The sequence below is a fragment of the Lampris incognitus genome, chromosome 6 (genome assembly GCF_029633865.1).
Source record: "Lampris incognitus isolate fLamInc1 chromosome 6, fLamInc1.hap2, whole genome shotgun sequence".
Lineage (NCBI taxonomy): Eukaryota > Metazoa > Chordata > Actinopteri > Lampriformes > Lampridae > Lampris > Lampris incognitus.
The window spans coordinates 65,352,047-65,365,714 of NC_079216.1; the positions used below are offsets into that span (position 1 = coordinate 65,352,047).

A 13,668-nucleotide genomic window follows, 5' to 3' on the forward strand; every position below is an offset into this window, starting at 1 on the left:
GTAGATGTTCTGTCCTCAGCTCCAACCTCAGCCCCCCCTCAGGCCTCTGCAGGAGAGCCAGAACAGAGAGGAGATAGCTCCTGCTCTGACTCTGACAGTCCTGTAGATTCCAGCTCCAGTGAGGAGGAAGAGGACGAAGAGGACCCCAATATGTTTTCCTCTAATTTCCTTAGTGGGGCCAACCCCCTCAGTGCTGTATCTTCTGCTGTGAATAAGTTCAGCTTGTTTGGGGAAGATGGTGAGAGAGATCAAAAACAGAAAGTATCTCCCCAACAGGGGGCTAAACCATCTGGAGCACAGCAACCAGGAGCAGGCGCTGTCAAAGGCTCGCAGCCCAGCCCCCAGGGGCCTCAGAAATCAGGCCAGACTACCCCCAAGCAGCAGAGCCAAGGTCCACTTAAACAAGGAGGCTCCCAGATGCAGGGTAATGGACAGGCAGGGCCCCCACTCAAGCCAGGTGGGCAACAAGCTTCTCCAAAGGCCAGGCCACAGCCTGACAGCCAGCCTAAAGGTGGACCACAGCAGCAAAGTTTACCAGAAGTTGGAGCTCAGCAGGAAACTCCAAAGGGATCACAACAAAAAAATCCTCCCAAGGCTGGGCCACAACAAGGATCTGCTAAGATTGGGCCGCAACAATCTGGCCCTCAACAACAAGGGTCACCTAAAGTTGGACAGAAGGCTGGAGTGCAACAGCAAGGTCCAGCTAAAGCTGGACAACAAACACAGGGCTCCCCTCGGACTACATCCCAGCAACAGTCCACTTGTAAAACCGGGCCTCAGCAGCAGGGTCCCAAGGGACTGGGCCCAGCTACCAAGACCCAGGCAGGACCTACATCACAGGAAAGAAGTCGAGCTGGGTCTCAGTCGAGAGCAGGGGTCAAGTCCCTTTGCCCAGTGTGCAAAACCACAGAACTTAATATGCATACCAAGGAGCCACCAAACCATAATACCTGCACACAGTGTAGCACTGAAGTGTGCAGCTTGTGTGGCTTCAGTCCACCAGACTCTGCAGTAAGTAGATGCTTTCGTTAGTCTATTTTGTTTTCTACTCTGTATCAGATGGCTATGTTCATCTTCATTATATCACCTTAAATATTTAAAGAATTGTGAATGTCATTACACGTTACTGAATGCTATGATTTCATTTGATCTCTGACCGTGACTTATTTGCTTTCAGCTCATTAATAATTGATTGTTCTGTCGCCTTTTCAAAGACTGATTTAAATGGTCAGTGTGTTGACTCTTGGTCACCACTCAGCAGTCAGTCTTACAGAGTAATCTTATTTAGTGGCGGACTGGTACTTGATAAATACTTAAGTATGACTAGTTTTTTTAAATAGAGATGTTTTTCTTTGTCCTATAACATAATATTTAACAGTTAAAGAGAAAAAGAGGTCCTGCAAGGGAGGATGTTTTTTTTGGGACAACATACATCCATTTATAGTCTATATTTAAACCCTACAGCCTCGATAAAGATAAATAAAACACCTTAAACATACAATTTAAATGCACATTTGAGGCAAAAGTTGCATATTTCCAGTTCAACATAGGAGAAGAGATATCTTAAATTTGAAAGTTTTATTTTTTTTCAAATCCTTTTTTTTTTTTTGTGTGTGTGTGTGTGAGTGAGTGAACGTTACTTTTAGCTGAGCTTGTGGTTCAGGCTAGAATAAAAACAAAAGACAAACGCTTATCAATTATTAATTTTTTTGTTAACATTTTACCCTTTATGAGCGTGTACACGTGTAAACGTCACACGCCTGCTCTGAACTACTGTTCAAATTATTTGAGGTTATCCTAACTTGTCAGAATGTAAACCTCATGAGTACAATGGATCTTATCGTTATTATTTCAGGACGGTAAAGCTAATATTTATCTTTGCACAGGGGAAAGAGTGGCTTTGTCTGACCTGCCAGATGCAGAGAGCCCTCGACGCATCTGAATCAGCAGGACCTCCACCGACAAAACACCAGCCCTCACCCAACAAAGTTTTTACTGCCCAAAAGCAGACACCAACCCCTGCTTCCTCCTCCAAACATGAGACCCCCACATCAGGCTCCCCCCAAAGGAAACCATCCATATCAGCAGCACAGCAAGCAAAGGCCGACACTGCTAAAGGACCAGACAGACAGAAACAAGCCAGTCCAGCTCCTATTCGGAAAGCTTCGCAGGAAAACCAGAAAACGTCTGGTCCTCAGAAACCACCAAATCAGATGGGTCAGACTGGGCAAAAGCAGAGTAATAATACCCAAGCAACGCAGCAGGAACCAGGAGGTTTCTTTGGCTTTGGAAGTCCTAAAACACAGCATGATGCTGCAAAGCCTGCAGAGTCAGTGACCGGGAAGATGTTTGGCTTTGGTTCTTCCATCTTCAGCTCTGCATCTACTTTGATAACATCAGCTGTCCAGGATGAGCCAAAAACAACACCACCAGTTTCTCCCAAGATGCCTGCTACAAAGGAGCACAAACCACCTGCTGCCCTTAAACCAGATCAGGAGAAAAAAACAGAACCCCAGCAGACCAAGGCTCCTCCATCAGCACAGGCCAAGGTGGACAAAGCTCCATCAGAGCCTCCAAAAGCAGCAGCAGCCTCCAAAGCTCCTCCCAAAGTGGGCCACTCCACCTGTCCCCTCTGTAAGGTGGAACTCAACATGGGCTCCAAGGATCCTCCCAACTACAGCACCTGCACCGAATGCAAGAATGCTGTCTGTAACCAGTGTGGATTTAACCCAATGCCAAATGTTTTGGGGGTAAGACATAATCTAAAGTATGTTTAATTGATGTGAATCACACCTGTTTTTACATTGCACAATGAATTAATCAAGAGTCCAATCACCACATTTGATTGGCCTGAAAATGATCGCAGTAATGATAGCAACAAGCCTCATCTTCTCGATTCCCTTGGCATTATCTTTGAGGTTACAACTGCCAGAAATTCCCAGACATACATTGTATTGTTTATCTATCTATAGTTTTGTACAATTTTACACATATGAATCTCACTTAAGCCTGCAAATCCATATCATCAAACACCCATTCTGATGAGCAGTAATTATTTTAATAGTAAACAGCGCAATTTGATAATGCAACCTGATAAAATGCTTCTTTAATTCGGGAAGTAAATGGTGCCCATTTCCTGACGTAACAAATTGCTTATGGGTAATCAGTCATGTCGCTCCATCTTTTTTATTACGGAGTTACTGCCTCGTTATCTTACTGTGGCTATTGGTGAGATGTAAATGCTGATGGTACTTCGACACTTAGGTATGTGGAGCTGCTAAATCCCTGGTGAATGTGCAGAGTAGTTGCTCGAGTAGTTTTTAAGTTCATTGAGCCTCATTCATCAATTGTTCTTTCGTACATACAAATGTGTTCTTGCACACCTGTTGAATTTTTTAGCCCTGAAGTTTGTCTCAGAGACCAGTGTGGAACCTGGGTAACCCCTGAACACTGATGTCTTCGCAAGTCTGAGTGATTACTCATTGCAAGAGGTAGATAATAGATGCTAGGGGGAAGGAATTACAAATAACCATCAGGCTTTGCATCTTATTGTCTGACAATCTTGAGAGCTATAAAAGTTCCGTGGGTGTGTGCAAACAAATTTGTACGTAATGAACGATTGATGAATGAGGCCCATTGTTATGAGCGACAAACCCAATTTGTCTAGCATAGTACCTGAGTGGCTTACCAAGATAGAATTCCATTTTCTGTTGCTGCTCATGGCAGAGATCTCCGTCAGGTGGTAGCCTGGAGGGGGAATTATGTTTGTGTGTGCGTGTGTGTGCGTGCGTGTGCGCGCGCGCGCCTGTCCGCAGCTAATCTTGCAGACTACGGGAAGTATCAGCCCAAAACTAATCACCACAACCATGAGAACATCTCTTGGTTGCAATGATTAAAAACCATCAAAAAATGTTTGTTCTCACCATCAATGCTCCCTCTCCTCATTCACTCTCTAGCAGTGATGTGCAGTCAGGGGAGGCAGTGCCTCACCCAGGCTAATAAGAAAAAAACTTGAAATATCATGATATTTACCAAATCTTTTTTACTTTAATTTGTTAAGATTGTTGTTAAAAAGAATTAAAAAAAAATCATGTAAAACTTGTTTTATCAATAAAAGGCATGCCCTATTCAGGATGGCTTGCTCCCAAAGCTAGCATTCGTGAATGCAGGCTGCTGAGGCAGAGTCTGCTTGTGCCTCTCTCTGGCACAAATAAATATAGTTCACTGCCTACCCAGCCATGGACCTCACTGCACATTACTGCTCTCTAGCTGGCTTGACCAATGCTGCTTTCCACCGCTGCCGGCTGAGTCAAATGTGCGCATGCGTGACTCAGATCTATGGTTGAGCCAGATCGGGCGGCCATAGTGTCAAAACCAAAACATTATGTATCTGGTACGAGTCTTGAAAGTAAACGAGAGTCGATCTAATTTTGTAAGCCAGCAACTCATTCACTGCTGATCCAGGAACACCGGATGAACCAAAATTCACCTTATTCACCTCGCCGCCACGCGGAAGTGCCATAGTTGCCAGTGTTATAACTCCTCTATAAAAATACAATTTGAAGAGTAGGATTAATCACAGTCACAGCTGGAACTCATCTCAGTAGCTACAATAACACATTTCCCATGCACGGGAAAACATATAGCTCAGACATGGCTGAGCTATGTTTTCTTACCAGTGTTTTCTGAATTAAGGTCAGTCAGCAGAGCAGCCATTTGCTTTGATTCATTTTCGATGGTTAAACGCATCGGAAGTCTCTTAATAAGGGCTTTAAAATTACGATAGCCTGATCTGTGTCATGTCATGCCAGACTTTGTTGCTTTCGTGCAAGGGTCCGCCTTGGAGGCTGCACATCCACAGACTGACAGGCAAAACGTTTTTATTAGTTGGATTTCTTAACTTGAGCGCTGAATATTAACTTTTTTTCCATATCAGCGCTGCGCGAAAGCTTTTAATGGCAGGAAAAACGCTTTTTTTTTCTGTCCGTGTGTGTGTGTGTTTATTTTTTTCTGTCGCCAAGTTTGACCACCGAAGAAGGGGCGATTCCGCCTGGCGGAAATCTGCACTGTACAGAGTGCACTTTGGAAAAGTAATTGTGTAGTAATTGTTTAAATTGACATTGACAGAAAATCTCTTTCTACCCTTAGACTTTAAATCTATCTGTAACTTTGTGTTTAATCGTTTACTCCGGTGAAATAGTCGAGGCAATGATGCAGTGGAAAAAGTTGATAGTTTTTGTTGTAGTTTTATTTTACTTGTTAGTCCAGTTAGTCAAGAATTTACCTGAGTAACTGGATTATGGATTTTATATATATATATAAAATCCAGTGATTCAAGTAAATTCTTTATGAGACAGTACAAGTCTGTTTCATGCCATAAGCAATCATCAGCTGTCTATATATATATATATATATACACACACACACACACACACACACACACACACACACACACATATATATATATATATATATATATATATATATATATATATATATAAAATATTATATAGCGTAGTGAATTCAGGAGGCAGCTGGGAATCCGCCACAGCCAGGAACTGAACCCAGATCCCCCACACCACGGGCTACTGCACTAACCAGTCAACTAAAAGGTCTGACTCGTTAGCCAAGGGCTAGAAAGTCTACTCATCCGTGGACATTGCACTAGCTATGATGCTGTTATAGCATTGACAGAGAACAGCAGAGTTGCTCTTCAGTGCATGCACACAGCTCTTCAAGTGGGAATTTCACATATCTATCAGGGGAATTGTCTTGTTGGGGACACCGCACTGGTTGGTGTCCCAAATTGACACAACAACTTCTAGGTTATCTACAACACAAAGGGCTTGACATTTGACTCTGTAATTCAATGCACAGTGTTAGCTGGCTACTTCTGCCAAGGACAGACCGAGGCTACTTGATCTGGGGATGCTACCGTGTTCTGCTGAAGCTAATGCATGAGTGCAATTTACTCCTGCTAATATGTGGATGGGAGCTCCTCCAATGAAATCTGCAGGGGTGTCGTTGAGTGTGCGCACATGTTAGTGGTATTCATTCAAATCTTAAAAATGTGTCCCAAGAAATTAAATCGTAAGTTTTGCTCCATAGAGACCAATGGTTAATAATGAAACAAACTTTATTTAATAAAGAAGAATGTTTTATTGTATACAATATTTTGGCTTCAGAGACCTAACAATTTTTCAACAATTTTTCAAATTTAATGATTGACTATTTACTCACTCACTTAAATGAATTTCAAGTGAGTAAAATGCTGAACCTCCTTCATTAATATTGATTACTATCATAGACAAATCTTTTTCAGGGAGTGTGTGTGGAGGTACAATTCATCCTAGCGGTAAAAAAGTCCTCATTTACCACTCAGGCGCCCTGCGGTATTAGCCAATATGCTAACAGGATGCCAAACCCCGAAGTACCTGTCGCCGGAGAGACGGTTCCTAGATAGCAGACACATTTGGGCCTAATCTGAGGCACTTTTAGTATTTACGGCTCAGTTACGGCACTGGCAACTGTTGTGTGGGCCAGACGTGGCCCAAATGTAATGAACCGGGCTTGACTTGGGTTACAGCACATATTATGTGGGCCAGATGTGGCCCAAAAGTGGTGCAAGTGTGGCTGAGTTGAGGCAGCCCACTCACCCTTGAGTCAATGCTGTCATTCAAGGCCAAATGTGGGCTGTAAGATAACTGCAGATGTGAGCCATATTTGGGCCAAAGGTTCTTTGCTAAGACTGTCCAGAGAAAAGCTTAGGTTTGATTAGTGGATATAATTTCTAGGTGATAAGGAAGTAAAGCAACACTCTGTACATAACGGTAACAGCTTAACTAGTAAGGGCTCGACATGTTTAATTTTTGCGCTAACAAGGTTAAACTAACCAGTTTATTTAACTACTTTTCCACTCGTCGTAAACAAACATCTAAAACACTGGAATGTATTTCCATGTGTGTTGGTCTTAAACTGAAAAAAAAAAACAAGTTCACGTAAAATTGAACCACACTAAATTCTGTTGAGGGCTGCACGGTGGCGCAGTAGTTACCACGGTCGCACACAGCAAGTACGTCCTGGGTTTGAGCTTCGGGGTAGTCCAACCTTGGGGGTTGTCCTGTGTGGAGTTTGCATGTTCTCCCAGTGTCTGCATGGGTTTGCTCCGGTTTCATCCCACAGTCCATAGACATGTAGGTCAGGTGAGTTGGCCAAACTAAATTGTCCCTAGGTGTGAATGTCGGCCCTGTGATGGATTGGTGGCCTGTCCAGGGTGTTTCCCCACCTGCCACGCAATGACTGCTGGGTTAGGCTCCAGCATCCCGTGACCCCAATTGGGATAAGCGACTTATATGATGGATAGATGGATGATTAAAATTACCGATTGGAAAACGGAAACTTCAAAATATTTTGTGAAATATTAAACTCGTGCTGGGATAGGCTCCAGCATCCCCGTGACCCTGGGTAAGGATAAGCGATTTGGATAATGGATGGATGGATGGATATTAAACTACTAGTCGAAGCTGTAGGGTTAAGATCATTGGTTTTGGCAGGAATTTAAATTGGGATTGTGGTTGTTTAATCAGTCAGTCAATAAATTCAGACATATAATCATCAGTGGAAAGTGTCAAGCACTAGGACCAAAGCAGGTGATTTGTCACTGAGACCTTTCTGGTACAACTTATCACTGTTAGGTAGAACATCCATCCTAGAATTTTGATTTATTAATCAAGGAGCATTCTTTCATCTTATTTTACCATCAGTGAGATTAAAACAGCGAACCCAATCATCATTATACGTCACACCTGACACCTCTGGTTGAAATGTCATGTACTGTTTTATGACACTACAGCTGAGTCTCTCTCGCTCTCTCCCCCCCCTCTCATTAGAGCTTGGAATGTACATTTTGGATCACCAGCCAATATGGCTACCAGATTTTAAAGTTACTAGCACTAGCAACTCAGAGTTTCCACTGGCAGGGTGTCCGGGTAGCAGTCTATTCTGTTGCCTACCAACTCTGGGATCGCCGGTTCAAATCCCCGTGTTACCTCCGGCCTGGTCGGGCGTCCCAACAGACACAATTGGCCGTGTCTGTGGGTGGGGAGCCGGATGTGGGTATGTGCCCTGGCCGCTGCACTAGCGCCTCCTCCGGTCGGTCGGGGCGCCTGTTCAGAGGGAGGGGGAACTTGGGGGAATAGTGTGATCCTCCCACGCGCTACGTCCCCCCGGTGAAACTGCCCACTGTCAGGTGAAAAGAAGCGGCTGGCAGCTCCACATGTATCGGAGGAGGCATGTGGTAGTCTGCAGCCCTCCCTGGATTGCAGAGGGGGTGGAGCAGAGACCGGGACGGCTCAGAAAATAGGGTAATTGGCCAAATACAATTGGGGTCAAAAAGGGGGGGAAATTCCCCCCCCCCCAAAAAAAAGAATTTCACTAGCAAAAACTGTTTTCTTGAAATAAACCAAATTATGAGTCACCACATCCACTTCAACATATTTATTAGTAAAAAATAACACATATAATAAATCTGTATAAAACCAGAGAGAGAGCGAGAGGGAGAGAGGGAGAGAGAAGCAGGTTACTATTTGTGTATTAATTTTTTTTTTCAAATTCAGACCAATATAGAAAACGTTGAAGACCACACATGAGGACAGATTTCACATATTTGTTTTTGTCTTTCACTAGACAACTAGTGTAAAATAGGACATCACACTCTTAACAATTATTAACAATCAGTCAGACCCCCCCAACTCTCACAACTGTTTTATTTCAACGGTTTTATTTTATTATTTTTATTTTTATTTTTTGTTTGATTTTATTGAAAGTTATTAAGTGAAATTTATTAAATGGCATTTAAATTAAATTGTTATTAATTTTATATATTAATTAAATTATTATAAATTAAATTAAATGAGTTTATTAAATTAAATTAATTTAAAAAATATTTTATTTTATTAAATTTATTAAATTAAATCCCTGGACCCCTGGAACATGAGTGGATGCTGTGCGCCTGAGATGGCAAGTGGGACAGTGGGATGGCCTGCAGCCCCTTTTATTAAATTAACTTTATTAAATGTTTGATTTTATTACCCCACATTCACACACACCTTTTGCAGCTTGCTGGGCAACTAGCAATATTGCTCACCTGGTAAGTACAGAGCCGTAGCTATTTTTATCCAAATCCTTCCCTTGTCTGTTCCGTAAGGCCTTGCAGGAAACATTAAAAAGACATTCATGCTGTTGCCACAAGTGAGCGATACTACTACGAAGTCAGCAACTTGGAATGTGTGCATTCCAAGAGAGAAAGACCAACATTTGGTGAAATGTGTCTTTATATGTGTGGTCTCCAGCATTTCAGTACTGTGTAGGATTTGAGATGTTGTCTAGTGTGTGTTACGCATGTGTCAGTATGAGAGAACAATAGTGGTCACTCACACTCAGAGACAGTCTTGCCCTTGGTTGATCTAAAGTAGAGCCCATGAACACTGGTCGACTAGTAATTTGACAGTGTTAACCTCCTCAGTTAATTTTTACCTGCATTTGGCAGGTAGGCAGGTGTTAATTGCAAGCTATATAGCCTTCAGTGTATTACAAACGGTAATAGTTTGTCTTTATCTTTTTTCATTTCATCTCTCTTTTTGAAGGGAAAGGAATGGCTTTGTCTAAACTGCCAAGTGAAACGTGCTGCTGGAGGGGTGGAGCCCCCAGAACCGACAATGATGAAACTTGAGGCTTCACCAAACAAAGTCTTGGCAAATAAAAAAGACACTACTTCCACCAACCCATCATCAACAAAGACCACTCCTGTACCACCACAGGGGACTAAACCACCTGGTTCACCACAGAGAAAACCGCCAGCCAATGCTGTGACTGCAAAAGGACAAGAAGGTCAAAAACAGGCTAGCCCAACTCCTGGTCATAAAACGCCACAGGAGAGCCGGAAGTTATCAGGTCCTCAGAAACCACCACAACAGACAAGTCAGACTGGGCAAAAGCAAAGTAATACCAAACCAGCTACACAGCAGGAGTCAGGAGGTTTCTTTGGCTTTGGAAGTCCTAAAACACAGCATGAAGCTGCAAAGTCTGCAGATTCAGTGACTGGGAAGATGTTTGGCTTTGGTTCATCCATCTTCAGCTCTGCATCTACTTTGATAACATCAGCTGTTCAGGATGAGCATAAAACCACACCACCAGTCTCTCCTAAGATACCTGCTGCAAAGGAGACTAAAGTTCCTGCTACTCAGAAACCAGATCAGGAGAAGAAACCAGAACAATGCCAGCAGGACAAGAGACCTCCATCAGTACAGGCCAAAGTGGACAAAGCCCTATCAGAGCCTCCAAAAGCAGAGGCAGCCTCCAAAGCTGCCTCCAAAGTAGGTCAGTCCACCTGTCCCCTCTGCAAGGCGGGGCTCAACATGGGCTCCAAGGATCCTCCCAACTACAGCACCTGCACTGAATGCAAGAATGCTGTCTGTAACCAATGTGGATTCAACCCAATGCCAAATGTAGCAGGGGTAAGATAAGAAGATGACAAATGCTTATGTGCCATTGTTTTCATATTTCTTTCTTTTGATGATGAGACTGCTTTTAAAATACTTGATATGCACTTCCAAAAACTACATGAATAATGTTTTCTCTTTTGGCAGTATTTTCTCATGCAATCACTTTTTGGTGAATCATACATACATACATACATACATACATACATACATACATACATACATACATACATACATACATACATACATACATACATACATACATACATACATAAAATTAAAGCTAGAGGCATTACTTGTGTCGAACTCACACACACACACACATTGTTAAAAAATATGTTGAGAAAACACTAATTTTGACACTCATTCTTTTGTCACTCACTACATATTTACTTTGTTTTAGGTAAAGGAGTGGTTATGTCTGAACTGCCAAATGCAGAGAGCTCTAGGAACATCTCAGCCTCCAGGAACCCCCATAATGAAACCACAAGTCTCACCCAAAAAGGTTGCTGCCCCTACTGATGCCCTAAAGAAGGATACTCCAAAACCAACTGAGCCTCAAAAGAAAGACATTCCATCACTAACTGCTTCCTCAGAAAAGGAGACATCAGCAGCAGCTTCCCCACTGAAGAAATCATCTACACCAGCAACACTGCCACCTAAGGTTGAGGCTGCTAAAGAACCAGAGAGTCAGAAACAGCCCAGCCCAGCCACTGGTCAGAAAATGCCACAGGAGAGTCGAAGGCCATCAGGTCCTCAGAAACCACTAGAACAGACAAGTCAAACAGGACGAAAGCAAAGTAACGCCACCCCAACTACACAACAGGAGTCAGGAGGTTTCTTTGGCTTTGGCACTTCTAAAACTCAGTCCGCTGCAAAGCCTGCAGAGTCAGTGACTGGGAAGATGTTTGGTGTTGGTTCATCCATTTTCAGCTCTGCATCCACTTTGATAACATCAGCTGTTCAGGATGAGCCTAAGACGACACCACCTGTTTCCCCAAAAATCCCTGCTGCTAAAGAAACTAAACCACCCTCTACTCAGAAAGCCAATCAGGAAAAGAAATCAGAACAGCCCCAGCATGCCAATGCTCTCCCAGCAGTACAGACCAAGGTGGACAAAGCTCCATTAGAGCCTCCAAAGGCAGCACCGGCTTCCCAAGCTGCTCCCAAAGCAGGTCTGTTGGCCTGTCCACTCTGCAAGGTGGACCTCAACATGGGCTCCAAGATGCCTCCCAACTACAACACCTGTACTGAATGCAAGAACACTGTTTGTAACCAATGTGGATTCAATCCAACGCCAAATATGACAGAGGTAATTAAAGACATGTAGTATTGTTTGGTAACTAATGGAGGTTTACATGCTGACATACATATTCATATGTACATTTAATTGAGATTATAATGTCATTTGAAATATTGAAACTAATCTCGGATAGGATATGATCACACTGCCATGCATTATGGAAATGAATGCCAGTAGGTATGATTGTGTTTTTTGTGTTTTTTCTTTTCTATAATTAACTTCATAGGTGAAGGAATGGTTATGTCTGAACTGTCAGATGCAGAGGGCACTAAGTGCATCTGACCCCTCAGGAACTACCATGAAACCCCATATCTCACCAAAGAAACTGTCTGCAACTGCTGTAAATCAAAATATAGATGCTCGAGATTACACTGTAACCAAGACAAAGGATATATTGCCAACATCTGCACCTCTAAAGAAGGATACACCTGATATACTCCAAAGGAAGGGGACCTCTCCACTAGGTTCCCCTCAGAGAAAGCAATCTGCACCCAGTACAGCCAAGGCTGAAACTGGTAAAGTCTCAGAGACTCAGAAACAGCCTAGCCAGGCCCCTGGTCAGACAACAACACAGGAGAGCCAGAGGGTAGTTGGACCTCAAAAATCACCAGAACAGACAAATCAAACTGGCGTGAAAGAGGACAATGCCACTGCAAGTACACAACCAGAGCCAGGAGGCATTTTTGGCTTTGGTGGCCCTCAAGCAGAACCTCAGGCTTCAAAAACAACAGAGTCGGTGACTGGGAAGATGTTTGGCTTTGGCTCTTCCATATTCAGCTCTGCTTCCAATTTGATAACATCCGCTGTTCAGGAAGATTCTCGTACTACACCACCTGGTTCTCGCAAGATGTCTGCACCAGCTCAAGTTTCTCGCAAAATGTCCACAGCAGCAAAAATCTCTCCAAAAACCACGCCTCCAATTTCTCCCAAGATACCTTTGTCAAAAGAGATCACATCAACTGCTGCCCAGAAACCAGAGAAGGAGAAGAAACCAGAACAACTCCAACATACCAAGGTTCCTCCATCAGTACAGGCCAAAGTGGACAAAGCTCCATTAGAGCTATCAAAGGCAGCCCAAGCCGCCCCAAAAGCAGACCTGTCCACATGTCCGCTCTGTAAGATGGAGCTCAACATGGGCTCCAAGTGTCCTCCCAACTACAACACCTGCACTGAATGCAAGAACACTTTCTGCAATAAATGTGGATTTAACCCAATGCCAAATGTATCAGAGGTAAATGAATTAATAAGTTAAGTAATCTATAAATTAATTACTTGCTTAATTAATTATAAACAGCCATAGGAACACAAAGAAATTTGTATAATAGCTTATATTCACAGTATGCATGTCATGCCAAAAAAAAAAGAATGTGATATGAATGATTTTACTTTAAAGTGGCAGTGTCAGAGATTGTCAAATAAAAGTTTGTTAGGTTACTATCTTTCGCCGAATGAGGTAACACAATAATGATTCAGCCTATCGGCCACTGGTGAAAACCCTTGCATTTACAGTAATATGGAGAAATACAAACGTTTGTCTATGATGATATTCCCGCCAAAAATCCCAAGCGTCACAAAAGTATTATGTGTTCTATCATCCAGCAGTGGTGTGTCCACCAGAGAGGATAGGCGAAACAAATGCTCTATGTTCTGGTGTTGTGCCAGCAACACTAATAAGCAGTTTTGAAATGAAGTGTGTATCAAAAAAACACAGCCAGAATCTTCGATATTGCCACTTTAATTCATTAATTCAACATGGGGATTACCGATTCGAATCTCCGTGTTACCTCCAGCTTGGTCGGGCATCCCTACACACACAATTGGCTTTGTCTGCGGGGAAAAGCCAGATGTGGGTATGTGTTCTGGTTG

The 13,668-nt window shown here is 43.0% G+C and overlaps 1 protein-coding gene across 1 annotated transcript in view; it reads left to right on the forward strand.

The window, feature by feature from the left end:
* Positions 1-235: 235 nt before the first annotated feature.
* The window catches only part of pclob (piccolo presynaptic cytomatrix protein b), a 90,123-nt gene continuing 76,690 nt past the window's right edge, over positions 236-13,668 (forward strand). Inside the window, exons 1-4 of the mRNA XM_056282498.1 lie at positions 236-894; positions 1,856-2,750; positions 9,645-10,514; positions 10,903-11,811. Coding sequence (XP_056138473.1) covers positions 236-894; positions 1,856-2,750; positions 9,645-10,514; positions 10,903-11,811 — 3,333 coding nt within the window. The remainder of the gene's footprint in view (positions 895-1,855; positions 2,751-9,644; positions 10,515-10,902; positions 11,812-13,668) is intronic.